Source organism: Drosophila pseudoobscura, chromosome 3 (assembly GCF_009870125.1).
Source record: "Drosophila pseudoobscura strain MV-25-SWS-2005 chromosome 3, UCI_Dpse_MV25, whole genome shotgun sequence".
NCBI lineage: Eukaryota > Metazoa > Arthropoda > Insecta > Diptera > Drosophilidae > Drosophila > Drosophila pseudoobscura.
Window position 1 is genome coordinate 10,298,365 of NC_046680.1, and position 21,161 is coordinate 10,319,525.

Below are 21,161 nucleotides of genomic sequence, written 5' to 3' on the forward strand. Positions count from 1 at the left end.
CCAAGATTAGGTATCGGGAGCGATATTCAAATTAGCTTGGAAAAATAATTTTACCGAGAAATAGGGTATAAATACTCATAGCGGATTCCTTTGACTAGCAACAATTACGTAACATTCCAGACACACTTACGTTTTTGTGCTTTCACTTTTTTTTTAACCTTATTTAAGAAAAATGTAACAAACATAGTACTTAGAGTAGGAAATCTTGCGGAAAATTTATTCATCAATGACATAAAACTATTTGAAAGGAGTTGAAGGTCCTAATCAGCCAGCATTATTCAACAGAATAACAAAATTGAGCAAAAGGAACGATTTTCCCCTTACGTTTATTTGTTTCACCTTTTTCAGTAAAACCTTTATTTAGACTAAATCCAATAAATGCAAGTATTTAGAATAAGACAGTTAAGTAGAATTTTTGATTCATTAATCTGGTAAAATAATCTGGCTTATAATATTCCACGGAACATCAAAATTAAACAATATGGTTTCCAGCCCTCGACGGAGAACGATTAACCCATTGTAAACCACGGGGGTATTTTAAAATTCCACCGAAAAAAAAAATTACTTATATTAGCGCAGTTCAGGGGAAAGATATCGTGGTGTTTTTTGAAGTTCCGAGAAAAGATGGCATGGATCTACAAGATCTACAATCGTTAATATTTTCCGCCATTTACCTCAAGTAGTTGAACTATTTAAATGTAGGGGGCTTAAGTCGGCTAAGTTTGTTTTTTCATCAGTAAACCGGCGGTCACATTGCACGCGTCGGAATCGCTTCGTTTTTACTGTATTTTCTGTGAAAAATATTATCCATTCAATAGCGTTTTTTGATTAAACTATTATAAATAAGCACAGACACTATGGTGAAGCTTACGCCGGAGTTGATAAACCAGTCCATGCAATACATAAATCCGTGCAGGGAGCGGGAGCTCGATTTGCGCGGCTACAAAATTCCACAGATCGAAAATCTTGGTGCTACTCTGGACCAGTTCGACACCATTGACTTGTCGGACAACGATTTAAGGAAGCTGGACAATCTGCCGCACCTACCGCGTCTCAAGTGCCTGCTGCTGAACAACAATCGCATTTTGCGCATCAGCGAGGGCCTGGAGGCCGTTATTCCCAATCTGAGCTCCATCATTCTGACGGGCAATAACTTGCAGGAGCTCAGCGACTTGGAGCCACTCGGTTCGTTCACCAAGCTGGAAACCATATGCCTGCTAATCAACCCGGTCTCCACAAAGACCAACTATCGCGAGTATATGGCCTACAAGTTTCCGCATCTGCGCCTGCTTGATTTCCGGAAGATAAAGCAGAAAGACAGGCAAGCGGCTCAGGAGTTCTTCCGCACAAAGCAGGGCAAGGACATGCTCAGGGAGGTTTCCAAAAAGTCAAAGCTGAGCGCTGCCGCAGCACTGGCAGCCGAAGCGAGTAGCGGCAAAGGGCGGGGATCTGATGGTGGTCGATTTGCCAATCCGGAGGATATGCAGCGCATACGCGAGGCCATCAAGCGGGCCAGTTCTCTGGCAGAGGTGGAACGGCTTTCGCAAATACTACAAAGCGGGCAGCTGCCGGAAAAATTCCAGCACGAAAAGGACCTGGGGCAAAACGGATCATCGCACAATGGGTCGGAGCCGGTGGCCATGGATTACTAGGATTTCCCATAGCTGTCAGCTACATTTTAACTGTAGAACAATATATTGTAATAAAAAATCGTGAAAAATTGTGTCACCATTTTCTGCACTCTAGATATACATACATACACAAATATATATATTGTTTCTGATTCTCAAGTAGTGCCGATGACCGGGATGGATCTTTCACAGAAAAATCTCCGTCTGGCGATGATACAGAACAGCTGACCACCATTCAAATGCACACATGATAGTAATTCACTAAAGTTTAACAATCTACACGGATTTTAAAAAAGGACAAAACGGTTTAGCTTATTTTGGCTTCACAAGTGGATCTGCGGGTATAGTTGTATTGATATTGGACTCTGGAATTGGTTACTGCTCTAGTGCGGCGACGAGTGGCTGGGAAATGCATTATGAGGACTTTGCTGCCATTATCGAGTCGTAGTGCAGTCCCGTGTAGAAAATGATCCACGTCACCAAGAATCCGGCAAACGATGTCATGAATCCCTCCTTCACCAATTCCCATACACCGCCGTACGCTTCCTCGTCTACGTTCTGAAAGTTGATGGCGTACAGGTAGACAATGCCACAGCTGATGCCGGCGAAACTGTGGACAAGTTTATGCATTCGATGTGAATATGAATAGTCTATTTATAGTCCGGCCCACTTACAGCACAAGACCCAGGAAGCCTTTGAGCGGCACAATGCCCCAGATGACTCCAAGGATAATGCCGAACACCTGTCGCGACCAATAGATGACATCTAGGAATTCCTCCTGCAAAAGTCGAAGAATGAACCCTGGCCCTGGCCTGCACGCGGTCTTTGGTACACGGGTCGGTGCTCCGGACGTTTCTTACCTTGTCCTCCCATTCGGATTTTGTGATGGCGCGCGCGCATATTTCTTTCAGTGTGGATGATTTAGCGCCACTGTTTCCATGCCGCTCAATAGTATTCGTTTTGGTTGACATTATGAATTTCAGTTATGATGACCCACTTAAATTATTGTTAATTAATTTTTTTTAACACTATCAAGTGTGACCGCGGATTTATCGCTGAAATATACGGTCCGACCCTCAGCAATATACCGAAACATACCGTCTCATTTTAAAAATATACCGTAAATATTCCAGTTCTATTTTACATATTCCTAGATTTTGATATTCCGTGGAATATTACTAGCTATATAGAACATTTAGCCATGCTCACATAATTTTAACCCATTGATGAATAAGTTTTCTACAAGATTGGATAGTTTCTAATCCTTCCTTTTATTGGATTTTACGTAAAAAAAGGTTTAAACGAAAAGGTTCAAGAAAAAAAGAGTCGCAATGTTGCTGGTATTTGATGACACGATGCGTGTATATGCCTTTGTATACCCTATTTCGTTAATTTTATATGAAGATCAAACGTAATTTATTAAGACCTTTTCAAATTGATATTCTTTTGACATATTCAAGTACATTATTAGTATCTGGTATATATTTATGTCGATCCTGATACCTACTGAGCCTTGGAAGACAAACATTTTCTCAATTCTATAACATCCATTTCCAGGGTATGTGTGCATGGAATGGGACTCATTGTTGTGAACCGGTTATGACGACTAATTCCTGGTTATTATTTCTACCGTCGAATATTCTCAGCTATATAGATCTCTCTGTTTTGCCCAGATAATTTTATATGATTGCTGAATCAATTTTGATCAGGATTAACTACTTTCAAGTACTTGCATGTTTTTTGTTTTGACAAAAACACGATTTTAACAAAAATGTTCAATAGTTGCAGGTTGTGACGTCAATGTTGCTGGTTTTTGCGGACCAATTTATTGTCAACCAGGGTATGGGCGTTTGTATACCCTATTTCGTGAATATTATTTAAAGATACTGTTTTCTAACCTGCTTTCAAACGTAATTAGTAACGACCTTGTCTTAGATTGCATTTTTTTGGTCTATTCATGCATTTGATAAGGTGTTTGTAAATAAATCCTGAACCCAGTACCAGTTCTTGGTCTCTGTAAGAAGACCACTTATTGCAAAATATCGTTTAAAATAGATACTGACTAGTTTCTGCATTAATTAGAGCTTGGAATACTCACATTTCCGCAATTCTATATCATCCATTTCCCCCAGGGTATGTGTGCATGGGATTAGCAACATGTTTGTGTATGGAATGAGTCCCATTTGTTGTGAATCGGGCCATTACCGATTAAAAAAAAACAACCAATTCCTCATTTTTTTCTTCCGTTGAATTATACTATCTATATAGAAAATTAAGCCATGCCCACTCAATTTTATACGATTAGTGAATCTATTTTCTAATCGACTGGTTTATTTTAAACCCTTGCTTTTATTGGATTTTTATATAATGTTGAAAATGAAATTTAATGGATTTATGAAATTGACAAAATATACCACAATATACCGATATACCGTAAATATACCATCTGTCGCGTGATTTATCGAAGCACTGCCATCTCAATTGTTTTGTTTGGTTATGTTACGTATTTTCGGGTTTTGCCGCTGCTCCACAAATAACAGAATGCTACAAATCGCCAAGCTGTGTCTTGCCACTTCAGGTAGAATCACTGGTGAGTTGCGTATCAGAAAACAGACTCTGGTTGCACATTAATTCATGAACTCTGTTCCCCCAATAGCCCAGCGTTATGTCGCTGTCACCACCGCTCGTGCCATTGATCAGAAGTGGAGAGAGGCCAAGGGGCTCCCAGAGAATCCGAATGCATTTGGGCCACTCACCAATTTGCCGGACTACACGTTCCTTGACGGACGACCGACGCCACTGGGTGTATGTATAAGATATTGCGAAATCCGAACTGCCAACTAATATGGTTATTGTTTTAGTCCAACCAGAAAAAACGCCTGGAGAGGCAACAAGAGATCGCCACCAAAATCGTCGAGCTGAGCGGCGAGCTGGAGTTTGCCAAGCAGAGGTACGAACGCCAGAGAGTTGCAGCCGCCACAGAGAAGCAGCGCATCATCCAGAACAAACTGAAGCCCAAGGGCCATCTGATGCTGAAGCAGAAAAAGTAGCATCGTTTTGTTTGTTATAAGCTATACTAAGTTGCCTAGTGAATGAAATCAAAACTATACGATTGATTGGTCTTGTGATGTGGGGACACATGTTTGCCGAAAACACGTTTATAAAACGTTCCTCAAACTGTATTAAGCGTGGCGCAGTCGCCAGTTCATTAGACACACTGCTAATCGTGATTTAATTGCAACTAATAGCAGAGACGCATCTCTATATTGTGGAATACCTGTTGTGGATAAAGTACGATACACCGGCCCGGCGTTATCATGATGGGAATATCTCGATAATGAAGTGTTAAAACGCCAGTGACGCACTTGCGGCAACGTGTCCTGGCATTTAGTTGAGATGAAAGAGATGCTGGGTTTCCCGAATGGCATGCTGGTTATACAAGCGTGGCCAAACCAACCGAACCCTTGCGCCGGGAATAGACTACGTGAGGGCACGCTCAATCGGATGCGATTCACACGTTAGCCGCTAATAAGAGGCTTGCGCTATCACATTTGTGTTGCTGCACAAACTATTTTTGTCAACAAGGAAGTGAACTTGTTTATTTGTAAGCGATTCTCGGGGGTCGTTTACAAGGTAGCAGCGAATAAACCTTATTCATTGTTCCGTCTTCCGGCGTAAGCCATCTGGAGCACCCAATAGATCGTGCTTACAGAGTTAACCGGGCATAACAAACATGCTTCTCATAGTCATACAAACACAATATGTGCCTAAGAGATTACCAGCTAAATATTTGCCCGTGGCTCCCTTGTTTTCCTGGCTGTTTGACTAATCGGTTAGGAGACCAAGAATTTTGCACTTCATGGCAATGTGTTTGTCTTGTTTGCGGCCAAGATCGAAATAATTCGAGATAATTCACAGAAACGTGCTCCACTTGACTAACGCTGTAACACCCATTCCATGAGGGATAGGGAAAGTATGAGCTCCTTCTGGCAGTCAGGTTTTATATATCCATAGCAGCCAGTTGTAATACCTTCAAGCAGCGAGAAACTGGTTGAAAGCTATTAACTGTATGTTACTTTATAGTTTCAATCCATGATCCGCCCAGCTCCATTGATCCCTGAGGTGGCAGACATGAAATTTTCCACAAATCATTGTAATAAAAATTCACACCAGTGATTGAATAGGCGAAAATCGTGCTAAAATCAATATTAAAGTACTGGAAGGCGGCAAATTTAGATATTTACATTGCCACATGGACTGCACTCAACAACTGAAATCTAACAAAGAAGTCAAGTCTAAGGAAATTTACCGAGCAGCTGGAGGGTGGATGATCGGACCTGACTACAAAATGTTTGTCGGACGTCGGGCATAAATTAGCCAGAGCATCTGATATTTTGCACCAACTTCCAAGCATTTGTGGGGGTGTGACACAAAAGCGTGCTGGAAAAAACGTGCTCCCAGAGCAGTCAATCTGATCGACTCCATATCGACTTACTGTTAGTGCAGCCAATCGTGCGTATACGTAATGCAAGCTGAACTCGATTTCATTGCTGATGTTTTCCTTTTTCTCTGCCGATTTTCACACCTTTTTGCTGTTGCTGATGTTGGAGTTGGCAAAAATATTTACTCAGCGCGGTATTTTGCAAGGGGGAAAAGACGAACTGTTGTGGAAAACAACGAAAATGTTGTTATGACTCTGAGACAGGCGTCTTGGGAATTATATTTATATAAATTGTTTATAAATTTATTGAATTAGCACGTTTATATTTACCGACTCGAGCAAATCTTCTAAGCATATGAAGATAATTAAGTGCGAATTAATTTATGTCCAAGCATTAGTCTTTTCCGGAACTAATTTCATCTACTTAACGACGGTTTACAGAAGACCAATTCATTGGTGTTCGTAATTAATTTATGAGTACGCCAGCTATGAAATCATGCCCCCTTTTTGGTAGCTGCGACTCAGACTCAGGCCCCTTCCAAAAGACTGACCACATTTGCTAATTTTTTAGAGTCCGGTCCGTGTTCGAATGCTCATATTTTTCCAGAAAATTTTATATTTCTCACTTGAGTCAGCAACATTTTCACGCCGCGGCGGCATGAAGCATTGCGGTTGGATATTTTTAAGTCAGTGGAGTATTTTCGGAAGGCGCCAACTCCATTTGCGTATCTGTGCTGATTTATAATAAAAGCTCTGAACGTCGCAATATTACAACGATATTAGGGAGTCTCGATTTAGATTTAGCGTGTGACCTGACCACACGAAAATTACCACTCCCGACCACAGCGCCTGGTACACACCCATATATGTTACTCATACGCCGTGTGTCCCGCAAAACCATCAAAAACCAGCTAAAACTACCTAGTTATTTTCGTCTGGGCCTAGACACTAGCTTGATGCCAAAATAAGTAAACAAATAAACGAAAAATTAATACAACTAATTCAAGCAAAACACACAACATAGGGATTTTATGTGACCACACGGAAATTACCACTCCCGACCACAGCGCCTGGTACACAGCCATTTGTGTTACTCATACGCCATGTGTTCACCAAAACCATCAAAAACCTGCTGAAACTACCTAGTTAAGTTCGTCTGGGCCTCGTTCACCCTAGACATTAGCTAGATGCCAAAATAAGTAACCAAATAAACAATAAATTAATAAAACTAATTCATCAATATACACAATATAGGGATTTTATGTGACCACACGGAAATTACCACTCCCGACCACAGCGCCTGGTACACAGCCATATGTGTTACTCATACGCCATGTGTTCCGCAAAACCATCAAAAACCTGCTGAAACTACCTAGTTAATTTCGTCTGGTCGTCTTTCACCCTAAAATGCCGAAATAAGTAACCAAAAAAACAATAAATTAATAAAACTAAGTCAAGATATATACACAACATAGGAATTTTATTTGATCTGTAGGTATCTTTCCGCACACTCGGTCGCACACTCTCGACTTTGTTTTGACGTCAAAGTATTGAAAACAAATAATTAATATATTAATATAATATATTAAGAAACTCCGTCAGATCTCAGTAGCGTATCTTTCCGACCTCGAATCCGATAGATATTTGGAAAGCATTTAATTAATATGTTTGTTTAAAAAACAAAGCCAGACAGTGGGGGAATTTTGGGTGTCGTATCTTTCCGCATTGTAAAAAGTTTTCCGAATCAAACTGGACCCGTTCCCTGCTAACCGAAACATTGCAACCGGCAATTAGAGCCTTTCGACCAAATGAATCACATAGTGATAAGACAACAGCCCATCCCAATGATCCCAACGATTCGTATCGAATTGAAGTCACAGCGGCGGCGCATGCGCAAAAGCCAGACGACGGCGGTATGGCGTCAATGAAAGAGAGTTGAGAAGTCGAGTGTCGTTCGTCGATTGTCGATTTGTCGCTGCCGCCCAGCGTTTCCTCCGGACTTGCGTCATAGCTGGAGCATCGTCTCTGCCCGAAGGCAAAATTTTCACATTTGGGTGCGAACAGGGCAGCATATTCGTATATAAAGGAAGGGTTCTTCTCTGCTAAGACCACAGAACTCAACAGACGTTCAAGGCACTCACAGCAAAGCAACCACAAGCAACACAATCACCCAACACCTAAAGGATACCACACTCAATTTTGGATTTCAAAAGATTATAGCAGTTCAAACCACACAATGGACCTTAAGGTAAGCATCCGCTACCGCGCCACAGCCATCTCCAGCCAACCCGACTAACTCCAAACTCTCCCCATCTCTCTATAGCAACTGTATACGTGGGCCTGTCTCCTGCTCAGCATCATCGCCTGCAAACTGTCACAGTGCAGCGCCAAGCCCACATACTATGACCTGGATAGCTACGAGAACTATGACGCCGATCGCTATGACACCGATCGCTATGACACGGGCAACTCCTACGCCCTCTCCTATGGCAAGCCCCTGACAGAAAACCGCCTGAAGAAGCTCAATCCAGGCTACTACTATGTGGATGACGGTTACATTGCGCCAGTCTCCACCGGGACAAGACCCTACACCCGTCGCCAAGATGCCAACCAACAGGTTGGTGATCTGCCCTCCAATGTGAGGTTCACTCCACTCGTTCGCGTCAGAGAGACCCGCACCAAGCGCAAGAAGCTGTTCGTCCCCAACTTCTTTGGCTAAACGACGGTCCTGCTCCAAACTGGATGTGAGAGTACAGACTGAAGATGATGATCGTTATGCATTAGACTAGGGAATAATTATTGCATAGTCGAGTGGCTTCCACACCAAAAAGTACCTTATAATGTTAAATATTATACATTTACCTATCTAAATATATACCCAAACCAAATTATATTTATATCTAAAATACCCAAGTCTCCATCAATAAATGGTTCACCAAATTGATTATAAATAATGTCGCCACCAAAAATATCGAATACACGAACTGGAATCGTGAAAGCTCAATTAATTGCATTTATATATAGAATGAAATTGGCACCTGTGCACCTGGCTTGTAATTTACAGGTCGACCATAATGGTCTAAGAAAATGGAAAAAAGGGTCGTCCTTGGATTTCTGAGATGATCCAAATATTTCAAGTAGTTGCTGAGTAGTTGAGTGTGTAGCTCTCTTTTTGTACTCCCAGGTGTGTATTTCATATGAGGAAATGATTTTGATGATCGAGATGATCTCCTTTTATTGAAATAATTCTATGATACATCAAATGTCTAGCCAATTTGGCAGTCTGGTGCTAATTGACCACTTAGGCGCTTCAATAAATCTTGGTTAAAAAAAAATATTTTGCTGTTGAACCACAGCCAAGACAATTGACAAATCTTAAATCTTTGATGGATGGTGTTTCACATCTGTTCAAAAATGGCACCGTTCCCCCGAGACTTGCTGGCCTGCGCTGGCCTGCGTGTCTGTAATGATTTCAAGTTTGATGCGCAAGTATGAGAAAGCTGGGCTGGCTAGCGGTAGCTAAACGCCAGAGCCGAAGACCCTGGGAGCCCCTCCCGATAGTGATTACGAAAGTTTTATTCCTTCTGAGGAAAATGGCGCGCGCGCCTTCAGGCGGCCGGAACGATACTCAATACGGCTGTCCGACTCAAACGCTGGACTTCTGCGGATATATGTACGTGGATATATTATAAGATATATATTCCTTCACAGATGACTTATGCACCCTAAGCCTTGCCACAAACCGAGTCGTATCTCGCCAACCGGAGTCCTATCCAAGCATTACTGAGGCGTGTCCGCGACAGACCGAGTCCTGTCCCATCCAGACAGAATAGTATTCCAGCAGGACAGAATCGCATCCCTTGCAAGATCCGATCGTCATCCTTCGACCTGGCCATCGACAACAACGACTTTGACAATGGCCACCATGGGAGATGCTTCGCAGTTCTCGTTGTTGTTATGTTTAAGATAGGTTCAAATATTTTCCACTTGTTTATTTATTTTATTATGCTAAGTTTTGAAAAGTCATCGTTGCCCAGAATCGGGGAAATATGAATGGCTGGGCTTGTTTCAGTCCTTACCAAAGGATCAAAATGATTTTTCGAATTTCAGAAAAATGGAGAAAACTAAAAATATCCTTGATCGTTGGTCATACAAACAACTACCACTTTCAATTGGGTGGCACTCAAAACAGAGATTGTTTCGATTTTCAGATTCCAGGATACCAGGCGAATAGAAATAATCAAAAGGTCAGTCGCTGGTTTTTCAAAAATGTTTTTTATTAAGTTATCTGTTTTGACGCCCAGAAGTATGCAACTCATTTTTCCTTCTAAAGTTTCTTGCTGCTGATTTCTGTTCTGCCTAGTGTCCGCCAGATCTAAAATATTTCGTTTTTGACCATTGTTGAGTTTTTGAGTCAAAGCTTTTGTGCGGAAGATTTGTTCTTTTTTTATGAAAATGGATAAAAACTTGTTAATTGTCTTGGCTGTAGTTCAACAGCGAAATATTTTCTTGCAGCAAGGCTGTTTATTTATTTGCAAACGATTAGTCTTGTGATTTATAAAGTGGGATTTGTGCTTGAAACTTATATCTATTATTTGGTGTTCTGTGGTGTTGTGCAGTCTATTCGTTTTTTCAAGTCCTATATAGAGTCCTTCGGTCTTAAGATGCGGCCAGGATGTATGGGCGTATGTCTTCCACATCCAGCAGTTGCTCGGGGGCCACTTGCTCCCCGCACATGGGGCACTCGCCATTCTCCGAGAGTATTCTGAAAGAAGAAGTATAATAATCCACACTTGACCTTTTCAACAGTTTATACTCACTTTTCCATCTCTGCACGAAAGCAGAGAAAATCGCATTGCGGGCAGGAGGTCATCAGCGTTTTGATGATGTGCTGACCCGTAGCTATACAGATGGGTAGCGTAGTCTTGCAACTGTAGCACGTCACTTCCATATTGGCCAAGTTGGAGTCGCATATGGGACACTCCATGGTCTCATCGTCTATCTCATCCCGCAACTGCTTAATTCCCTTGGGAGCCTTCCGGACGACAGATTCAATTTTCTTTGCATAGCGAGTATCCAGTTGATTGCGGTAGTCCGGACGCATCAACGTGGAGGCATAGGTGAACGCAGACTTCTTGAGACCTGCCCGCTGACACTCAATGACCGTGGAGGTGAGAATAGGGATAATGTCTGGAAAGGCAATGAAAATTTCAATCAAATCCCAATACAATTGACTCCATTCTTACGCTCTGGAAACTGGGATATGCAAGAAGCCACTTGAACGAGAAGCTTGGCAGCCAGGAGATGATTACCCAGCTTCACATGAATACGGACCAGCGTGTAACGGTGGAGCAGGATCAAATTGTGCCGCATTTCGGCCGATACAGATAGGTTGTTGCGGCGAAGTTCCTGGTACATCGAATAAAGGAGGTCCCTAGCGGATTTGTAGTTTCCGGCGATCTGCTCTTGATTGGCAATTATGACGGCCGTCTTGGCCGCATCTTTATAGTGCTTTCGAGCCATATACAAGCGGAACAGGTAGCGTGGATCCTTGGGAACACCATCCAACTCACCCAAGAGAAACTCGATGAGTTGCGAGGCCAGCTGCTCGTTGTTCGATGTAGCCACACAGTCGATTGCCAGGGAGAGAGCTAGCTGCTCCTCATTGTTGAACGCAGAGGCTTTCAGCAAAAGTCTCAAGGACTTGGTAAACTCACGTGCCAAGAAGTAATACTTTCCAGCCTGCAATGTATATTTCTCACTTTCGAAGTAGTGAGCCAAGGCCAGATAGTCAGAGGATTTCGCATTTTCATAGCGTTCTAGGAGTTCGCCATGCCGGCGCAGCTTGTTGTGGCGCTGGGCAAGAGCAAAGGCTTCCTCCACACAGCCGCAGATAACGAGAAACTGAAGAGCCTGTTCAATATCTCCAATCTTCTGATAGAACTTTGCCAGCAGTTTTGCCGCGTCCATTGATCGTGATTCTAAAACAATTTCTGAGGCTGCATGAGGATCACACAAATGATCAAGGTATATCCTAACGCAAGCATCCAAGTCTCCGGCTATACGATAACACCGTATTGCTTCTTCGAAATGGCCGTCACTCTCTTTGGCCCTGGCATAGGATGCATGTAATTTGCTACTTTTCACCTTGGAAAGTACATTGTTGGCCTTATGCCACATCTTCAGGGCTATGTAGTGGCCACAGGCCTCATCATAAAACCCTCCACGTTCATAGAGTCCCGCAGCCTCTGTTAGATGTCCGACCGTAGCCAATAACTCCGCACAGTCGAAGAGGAGCTGCTTATCCATGAGCTCTACGGCATATTGAATCTATTGAAGGAGATGTAAATACACTTTTTGTCCAGATTCTCAGATAGATCAAATGTCTTACGCCTCGTCTAAAATCCCCGGCACGTATTGAAGTTCGGGCAATGCCCATCTTGCAGAGGCGTACATGATCCTGGAACTCAGGTGTGCTTTCCATCGTAGCGGACTGCTCAGCATCCTTGTCGTTGATTAAATCCTCCTTGTAACCCTTCTCGTAGTGATATAGGGCATCCGCATAGTTACCACTTTAAAGAAAAGTTTAAACATGAAAATCATGACCTTTGATTGTTCTTATACGGATATATATCATACGTGAATTCTAGCTGCTGGGCGTATTCTCTCGCTATGTAGGGCACTTCTTGCGGGTCATGCTTGTGCGCCAGAAGAAGAGCCTGATCCCATTGGAGGAGGTCTCTACACAGTTCCAAGGCTGCCCTTGTATATACACCCTTGAGCATATGTTCCTTGGCCTGCTCGTACTGGGCCAAAATCGTGCAGCAGCACCCGATCAGCATGTCCAGGTCCTCCACATATCGGAGCTCACCCAACGCATTTACCAGAGCAGCGTCACCCAATTGTCGATAGGCCCGAATAGCTAGTAAATAATCGGATGTCGATCAACCACAGGATGTTATGGGAATGATGAGAAGTTGTAATATTACCAATATCCGGCTCTAGATCAGAAGTGGCCTGTTCGCCAAACTCTCGCCATGCGCTGCTCAAGTTCATCTGCTCGCACAGCTTGTACGCCTCGTCATAGTTCCTGAGGCGTAGAAGCAGTTGCAGGTTCGCAGTCTGGCTGTTGCTGGGATTCACCACATGGGTGCTGAGGGATTGCGTGGCATACTGTCCGCCATCCACGTGGAGGGCCATTTCGCCGCCGCAGAGTAGCAGCGGAAATTGCCCAGGATTTAGCTTGGACTCGCCCACCTTGATGGTGTGTGTGCCCTGCACGGAATGGCGAACAAATACGTGGGTGTTCACAATTTTTGCATCGTAGCTAATGAAAATATTTGGCTGCGTGAGATCCCAAAGACAGCCGAGGCACTGCTTCGGAACGTCCGGTATGAGCAAGGCTTCATCCAGCGCGGGTAGAAACAGATGTCCTTGAGCATGATCGTCAATGAAAATGATCTTAGTTCCTTCAATGTCCATAAACATCTGGCGAATACCCATGCTATGACGGTAGATTGTACAACTGTCCCATTTTTCAAGAGAGTAGAATACTAGGTGGCCAATCTAAAAGAGACAATACCATACGGCTGTAATGTAATACGAGTACCTGGACAGGATCAACACTCACATCGGTTGCAAATACCAACAGTTCCTGACTCAAAGCAAAACACGTGATCACTGCATCGTTGGGCATGTTCGGGAGGGCGCTGGGAAAAGTGGCCTGTAGCTTGTCCTTGCAATTGGGATTGTCTGCAGTAATAGCCTGCAGGATCAACTGAGGCGGACAGAGGGCTGCACAGTACTCAGCATTCATCTTCATACTTGACACATTCCGTGGGAAGTCTCGCTCACTCATCGGACGGGGCTCTTCGCCCAGGGTCCTTCCCAGAGCGTAGAACCAAACATGCTTGTCGATGCCAGCAGCAAAGTTATACGGGCCAACAGCTATAAAAGTAGGTTCTCCCTCCAGGGGCAATCGAAAGGGCAGTGGCTTGGACTTATCCGGCGCGTATACATAAATGGAAACCTCTGCCAGACTGCTGAGCATAACGATCCGGGGTGCGGAGACGGCAAATATTTGAGGAAGCTTGGTTACATAGATATAGACGGTACCACTATTCGTTGTTACTGCCAGCAGTTGACCATCCGGTGACCAGTCGATCATTTGGACACCAGCATGATCTGGCACAGTGATGATGCGCTCGGTCTCTTGCAGGTTTGTAATCGAGTGTATTTTTATGCTGCGGGCAGATGATCGTATGATTGAATTAATATCAACATTTAGCCATTTACTTCAGACATTTAGTCATTTACTTACCTGTCATCTCCACAAGAGGCCACGATATCTAATGTGGGGCAATAGGCCAAGCCGGTCAACGTGTCCTTATGATTCTTAACCTGCCAAAGCTCCTGTCCCACGTCTTTGGGGTGCGTGGAAATGGCCACCACATGTCCGTTTGAGAACCCCAGCAATATATAGCCGTCTCCGAACCATTTGTGCTGAAGCAGCGAGCCGTAGCGACTCTGAAATCCCAGTTCTGTGGGATTTTCCGGGTCTGGTAAGTAGTAGAGGAACAAGGTCCGTTTTCCAATAATCATGCTGATTGCATTGTCCCCAGCTATCCGATCATCATTTGCCATTTCCGCGAAATACATATCGGTAGGTGCATCTCGCAGCTGGACCACCCGCACGGTGTCGCCATCCTCGTTGCTCAGCGAAAAGCTTTTGTCCTCCGATCCAAGCGCGAGAAGATTCTGTGCCGACCAGGCGCCGCAGGTTATCCGCTTGCTGTGCTTACCCAGAACCGGGGTTGGACGCTTTCCACTGCGGTGATTGTAGATCGCCAAGTTTCCTCGCCCCGTGCCTACGGCCAGCAACTGTTGCTGTTTTGACCACAAAATGCACGTGAGAGGATCTCGCAGTCCAGTTTCAACGCTGATCTTTTCCTGCGTGCCATAGTCCCAGAGAGTAATGTTCGGGGAGCCGCTTGTGATGATTCCCAGCAGATCCCCCTCATTGTCCCATGCAAATCCTGAACAGAGTCTGATGGAACAATTTTAAGGCAGACAAATATATTTTGAGTACAACTTATGGGGGCTGGTCTTACCCTGCGAGGATAATGCGCTGCACCAGTTGTCCCTGGCGATTGTACAACGCCACAGATCCATCTGTACCTGTAGTCGCAAGCAAAGCCTTTTGCCAAATGAAGTAGACGTCGCCGATTCCGTGCGGTTCCTCGTACTTGTAGAGTATCTTCTCGAACGACATTACCTTACTTAAAGACAGCGTATTTTCTATACCGAAGAAGCACTCATTCTGTGATCTAAAATTTTCCGGCTTTTGTTTACGGTTTTCCCGTTGCTATGATACGAACACAGCCACCACTACAAGTGCGTGTGCGTATGTGTATCTGCGCTACCTGGCATTTTCGTGCACCTGTTGATTTCACAGGTACAGGTTTTGCATGAAGTAGTAATCGGCGAAACCCGCATAATTATGATACTATGTCTTAAGTTTATTTTATTTTTTAAATGCTTCAAATTGTAAGTGTTAGTGCCAAACAACTGTGCAAATTAAATTTTAAATATTTTAAATATAAACAGCTGTTCTATGCCGGATTAGCTAGCACTGCCTCGACGGATATCGAATAATTGTCCATCTCTAAGCAGATGTTTGGAATTTCCCACGACAAACAATTTTTATATTTCGTATTCTTTGTATCCTTTCGGTTAATTTGATCCTCGACAAGCTCTCTCTTATAATGGCGGATGACTTGCCGGAGCAGTTTGACCTAATAGTCATAGGCACAGGTAAGCTGGATATAGATTGTAGCTTCAAGTTCGAATGAGTCATACAAATCTGGACACCCTTTTCAGGCTTCACTGAGTCTTGCATTGCCGCGGCGGCCAGTCGGGTGGGCAAGTCCGTGCTCCATTTAGACATCAATGACTACTACGGTAATGTCTGGGGCTCATTAGGCATTGAAGACCTGATAAGTCTGTTGGCCAGGGAAGCTGCACCGCACTCGACGCTACGCAATGGAAGCTACCACTGGCACGAGCAATCTGCTGCCACTCCCACGTCAGAAACGGAAGAGATGAAAGTAGAGACTGGGCAGGTATGGACGCAGGAGACAGTGCTGGCCATGTCGCGTCGATTCTGCATTGATCTCTGCCCACGTGTTCTATACTCCGCTGGAGAGCTGGTGCAGCTGCTTATCAAGTCCAACATTTGTCGCTATACGGAATTCCGTGCCGTGGATAATGTGTGTATGCATCAAAACGGAACGATCGTTTCGATACCCTGTTCGCGCAGTGATATCTTTAATACGAAGTCGTTGACTATAGTGGAGAAGCGATTGCTGATGAAATTTATGAACGCGTGCAATGACTACGGCGAGGACAAGTGCAACGAGGATACTCTGGCCTTCCGGGGCAAAACGTTTTTCGACTATCTAAAGGCGCAGCGTGTGACCGAGAAGATTGCCTCATGCGTGACGCAGGCCATTGCCATGTGTGGACCTGACACTAGCTTTGAGGAGGGAATGCTGCGCACTCAACGATTTCTACACAGCCTCGGTCGTTATGGCAACACGCCCTTTCTTTATCCCATGTACGGGTGTGGGGAATTTCCTCAAAGCTTCTGTCGTCAGTGTGCTGTATACGGGGGCATTTATTGCTTGAAACGATCTGTGGATGACTGTAGCGTGGATGTCAACTCGAATGAAGTTTTGATAAGCAGCGCTGGAACAACGTTCCGCGCGAAACATGTGGTTTCTGCTCCTAGATATCTGCCAGCATCGCGCGACTGCGTGATGCGACCTCATCTATCTCGCGGCTTGTTTCTATCCTCCACTCCTTTGGGCAACGACGTGCTGAATAAAGGTGGCGGTGGTGTTAATATCCTTCGTTTGATGGACAACGTAGGAGCGCGGGAGGCCATCTTCATCCAGCTCTCGCACTATTCTGGAGCTTGCCCGAAGGGATTGTGTAAGAACCAATCGATAATCTAACTAAATGTTGAACTAATTCTTATACTCAAATCAATTGCAGACCTTTTCCATCTGACTACGCCCGCTATTTCGGATGATCCTGCGTCCGATCTAAGGATATTTACATTGCAGCTTTTCCAGTACGCCGATCCAGAAATCATATTCAGTTCATACTTTACGCTTACTGCGCAATCACAACCGGATAAAGGTGGCGCGGATAATATCGTTTACTATACAGACGCGCCTAGCTACGAGATGGACTATTATGATGCCATTGCCAATGCCCGTCACATCTTTGGCAAGCTCTACACGGATGTGGAATTTTTACCACGTGCCCCAGATGTTGAAGAGATTGTCGTCGATGGCGAGGATCCAAGTGCCTTGAACGAGCATAGTTTGCCGGAGGATTTGCGTGCACAGCTGCAGGACATGCAACAGGCGACTGAAGAAATGGATATACAAGACTAGACAAAGTATATATTTGAATGACAGCTGCGCTTTAACCAGAGTTAAATCTACCTTCATCAAAACATTATCAAAGCACAACGACTTGAATGTGGACTGTAAGGTTTTAACGTTAATAAGAAAGAAAGAATAGGTATATTATACAAAGGTATTTGTATTGATAAGCTTTTTTGCATATATTACTATATATTTATTAGGTAAATTAGTTATAAGATCTAAAAGTACTAGTATATATATAAATGTGAGTGCTTCAGTGCATTTTGCTTTGATAAATATGTATACCTTCGAAAAATATTCATTTTTATGCGTTGTAAAAACGTATTTATTTATATTTATTGCTTGACGGGTTTCTGTGTGTGTGTGTTTGTGTTCGCACGAAGACACAAGTAAAAGTATAAAATATAGGAAGAGATTAGGGTTAATAGTAGTTAACCGGGAAGAACATTTCATGGAGTCTTATCAATTTGGAGTGGACTTAGGCAGTAGATAATGCAGGCAGCTGCGAGATGCAAAAATATCTTGTTAATTCGAGAATGTCTTCGTTGGAAGATAGATGAAGTCCGAAATCATATAAATTATGAAACGAAACAAAAACTAAAATTTTGAACAAAATCAATACGGAAAAAGGAGGAAATAAGTGTTCGTGCGTTATTTAATATATGTATGTATGTTGTATGTTTTGACGACGACGTTTATAACCACATTTCTTTCCTGTTTTCACTGCATTTTACAATAAAGCTTTTGTTTTTATATCTTGCGTTTTGTTTCGAGCCTTCTACACTGTATTGAATGATCAATATGGAAGAATGCACCCAATGCAAAGGGTCTTGTGAGTTGAAATTCTATTTTCAGTTGCCTTGCAAAGTTGTGAGTCGATTTTTCTATATCTTAATCAGATTATTATTGATATTCTGCTGGCGTTTGCGCTTTGCATTCATGGCATCCACAATGGGCTGCCGTTTGGCATTGTATTTCTTATTCAACTGCTCAATCTCCAGCTCCATTTCGTGGTCAATGTTGCTAAGACGCTGATTTAGATCGTCGAAGGTAAGAAACTTAAGGAACTCAAATTCACCCTCCACATATGCGTGCGATTGCGAGTGCATATGTTGGTTCTGATATGCGGGCGGCGGTTGAGCTGCAGCCACAGCCGGGTGTCCCTGCTGAGCAAGGGGCGTGGCATTGTTGCGCAGAAGATTCTGTTGATTGTTAATGGCAATGAGCTGATCATTCATCAGTGGATAGGCCATGAGTACATGCTGCTGCTGGTGCTGCTGGTGTTGCTGTATCCCGTACTGATTGATTGCGGATATCTGCTGGAACTGCATTTCCATGTTGTGCTCCCAGTTGTTTAAATCGTTGGCTCCACTGGCCAGATGCTGCTCCTCCTGTTGTTGCTGCTGCTGCTGCTGCTCGGCTGCCGCTGGGGAATACTCTGTAGCCGCCGACTTGTCGTCGCCCCGTCCATCGCCCCCATTTTTACGTTCGAAATGCTCCAGGAACTGAGGACGATACCGGTTGCGTGGTTTCTGATCGTCATTGCGCTTAGCCGTTGTCGAATCGTCCGAGTCAGAGTTAATCACCATTGTTCCTGAAAAGCAATTAAATCTTATTAGACGTTATGTTCTTGTTATTAGTTTTAGGTTTTTCCTTACCCAAGTTTGACTCCAGCTCCACCATCGTTCCACTATCGACTGCTGGTACATCGAGAGGTGATGATGCAGACGCAGCAGTCGCGCCGGTTGCCGTAATTGCCGTTGCCCTGCTCAAACCTCGTACGCCACCCGGTCCCAAGGTGCCTTCGTCAAAATCTGGCTCCGGATGCGATATCATGGTTGCATCTGAAGCGGAGCTTTGCTGATATTCACCGAATTTTTCAGGTACCAGCGTGCCAGGATCATCAATGAAGGTCTTGCCCGTGCCGTTGAACTCTGTTTCTTCCTCTTGCATGTTGTGTAGCATACTGTTCTCCTGTGTGGCAAGACTTTTGGCCTGACTAGAGGCCAACACTCCGCCAGCAGCCCGATTGGCCCGCTGTTGTTCTCGAATGGCACAGGTCTCCTCCAACATGGTCTTCAATATGGTACGGTGCTTGGCATTACGGATGAATTCGTGCTCCAGTAACTCTGTAGCTGTGGCACGTTCATCGGGAGCCTTTACCAGGCATTTGCTTACAAAGTCAATAAATTCAGTGCTCCATCTGTCTGGTTCCCGAAACGAGGGCGGTGGCTTCTGAGGTATCATAAAAATAGCCCGCATGGGATGTATATCACCGTAGGGGGGCTTTCCCTCAGCCATTTCAAGGGCTGTGATGCCAAGGGACCAAATATCCGCTACACAATCGTAGCCAATCTCCTCAATAACCTCGGGGGCCATCCAGAAGGGAGTTCCTATGACCGTGTTCCGCTTGGCCATCGTGTCTGTAAGCTGGCCAGCCACACCAAAGTCGGCCAGCTTCGCATAGCCTTCCGTGTTGAGCAGTATGTTGGCAGCCTTTATATCTCGATGTATTTTCCGGCGCAGATGCAGATAGACCAGGCCTTTGAGCGTGTCCGACATTATGGTGGCTATCTCGTCCTCTGTCAGCGTTTTCTTGCGGAGGCGCATTATGTCGGAAACGCTGCCCGCCCCGCAGTATTCCATGCATATCCACAAATCGTACTGCTTAAAGTAAGACCCGTAGTAGCGAACCACGTACGGAGAGTCGCACTGTTGCATAATTGATATCTCCTTTATGATCTCGTGCAGGTCGGACTCCACCGGCACCAGCTTAATGGCCACAATGGAGCAGCTCTCTTTGTGGAGCGCCTTATAGACGGACCCGTAACTTCCCTCGCCCAGTTTGTACATAATATCGAAAACCTTTTCCGGGGGCTGTAGTAAACTTTCCTCCGAAAGTTTCTTTAACTCCCCATTCGAACTGGAAGACATGTTACCGGCCATTGTTATCGTCAGTCTCAGCCACACAAGCACATATATCTGCGCGTATATATCTATTTCACTTAAATATATAATTGCCAATTTAAAGCGACAATTTTTCACATTTGTTCCTTTGTGCCTTTATCGAATTTATCGGCCTCAGAAAAATACCAAAATATACCGCCTCATTTTAAAAATATACCGTAAATATACGAAACGAATTCAATTTCTATATTCCTCGATTTTTATATTCCGTGGAATATTACAGCCATGCCCACATATTTTTTATCCGAATTGTGTCCAAAAGCAAAAAGTTCAACAACAAATTAAAGCAAAAAACGTAAGTGTTCACGGAATAAAACGTAAGTGTGTACGGAATGATTCACCCTCTTTTAGTTAAACAGATGTCCACTTGAGTTAAACCGCGAAAAAAGGTACTTTTTTAAATTCTTCCTGTAGATCCATCCTATCCTACCTTTTTAGTTACAAAAAACATCACGATATTTTTCACCTAAGCCCACTGGCTCTCGATCTATGTCTATGATCGGAAATCATATTCCTTGATTTAAAATTCGGTGGAATATTATTAGCTTATAACCGGTTTCAGCTGTAAATTTTTGCATTTATTGCATCACATTAATAATACCCGTTACTCAAAGGCGTAAAATCTGTGGCATCCACAATTTCAAAGATAAGAGACAATCGAAAACG

General features: G+C 43.9%; 7 protein-coding genes across 7 annotated transcripts; 4 read left to right on the forward strand and 3 right to left on the reverse strand.

The window, feature by feature from the left end:
• The first annotated feature begins 723 nt into the window (after positions 1-723).
• Positions 724-1,723, forward strand: U2A (small nuclear ribonucleoprotein polypeptide A'-like U2A). Its single transcript, XM_001360704.4, has one exon. It carries the CDS (start codon positions 858-860, stop codon positions 1,650-1,652), a length of 795 nt encoding a protein of 264 aa, XP_001360741.1. The 5' UTR covers positions 724-857; the 3' UTR covers positions 1,653-1,723.
• A 26-nt stretch (positions 1,724-1,749) lies between these two features.
• Positions 1,750-2,678, reverse strand: LOC4804136 (uncharacterized protein RAB5IF homolog). The gene is made up of 3 exons (XM_001360705.4): positions 2,492-2,678; positions 2,306-2,409; positions 1,750-2,241 (listed from the first exon to the last, which is right to left on the reverse strand). The coding sequence occupies exons 1-3, from the start codon at positions 2,600-2,602 to the stop codon at positions 2,046-2,048; spliced, it is 411 nt and encodes a 136-aa protein (XP_001360742.2). The 5' UTR covers positions 2,603-2,678; the 3' UTR covers positions 1,750-2,045.
• A 1,407-nt stretch (positions 2,679-4,085) lies between these two features.
• mRpL52 (mitochondrial ribosomal protein L52) lies at positions 4,086-4,743 on the forward strand. Its single transcript, XM_001360706.4, has 3 exons — positions 4,086-4,221; positions 4,288-4,436; positions 4,493-4,743. Exons 1-3 carry the CDS (start codon positions 4,128-4,130, stop codon positions 4,679-4,681), a joined length of 432 nt encoding a protein of 143 aa, XP_001360743.4. The 5' UTR covers positions 4,086-4,127; the 3' UTR covers positions 4,682-4,743.
• A 3,410-nt stretch (positions 4,744-8,153) lies between these two features.
• LOC4804138 (uncharacterized) lies at positions 8,154-8,978 on the forward strand. The gene is made up of 2 exons (XM_001360707.3): positions 8,154-8,320; positions 8,396-8,978. Exons 1-2 carry the CDS (start codon positions 8,309-8,311, stop codon positions 8,789-8,791), a joined length of 408 nt encoding a protein of 135 aa, XP_001360744.1. The 5' UTR covers positions 8,154-8,308; the 3' UTR covers positions 8,792-8,978.
• A 1,568-nt stretch (positions 8,979-10,546) lies between these two features.
• Positions 10,547-15,646, reverse strand: Oseg6 (intraflagellar transport protein Oseg6). Its single transcript, XM_001360708.4, has 9 exons — positions 15,183-15,646; positions 14,393-15,118; positions 13,703-14,315; positions 13,062-13,638; positions 12,712-12,994; positions 12,464-12,644; positions 11,319-12,402; positions 10,893-11,262; positions 10,547-10,837 (listed from the first exon to the last, which is right to left on the reverse strand). The coding sequence occupies exons 1-9, from the start codon at positions 15,341-15,343 to the stop codon at positions 10,732-10,734; spliced, it is 4,101 nt and encodes a 1,366-aa protein (XP_001360745.2). The 5' UTR covers positions 15,344-15,646; the 3' UTR covers positions 10,547-10,731.
• An 81-nt stretch (positions 15,647-15,727) lies between these two features.
• On the forward strand, positions 15,728-18,281 carry Rep (Rab escort protein). The gene is made up of 3 exons (XM_001360709.4): positions 15,728-15,885; positions 15,952-17,064; positions 17,128-18,281. Exons 1-3 carry the CDS (start codon positions 15,837-15,839, stop codon positions 17,532-17,534), a joined length of 1,569 nt encoding a protein of 522 aa, XP_001360746.2. The 5' UTR covers positions 15,728-15,836; the 3' UTR covers positions 17,535-18,281.
• hpo (serine/threonine-protein kinase hippo) lies at positions 17,707-20,611 on the reverse strand. The gene is made up of 2 exons (XM_001360710.4): positions 19,187-20,611; positions 17,707-19,122 (listed from the first exon to the last, which is right to left on the reverse strand). The coding sequence occupies exons 1-2, from the start codon at positions 20,472-20,474 to the stop codon at positions 18,413-18,415; spliced, it is 1,998 nt and encodes a 665-aa protein (XP_001360747.3). The 5' UTR covers positions 20,475-20,611; the 3' UTR covers positions 17,707-18,412.
• Between the last annotated feature and the right edge of the window lie 550 nt (positions 20,612-21,161).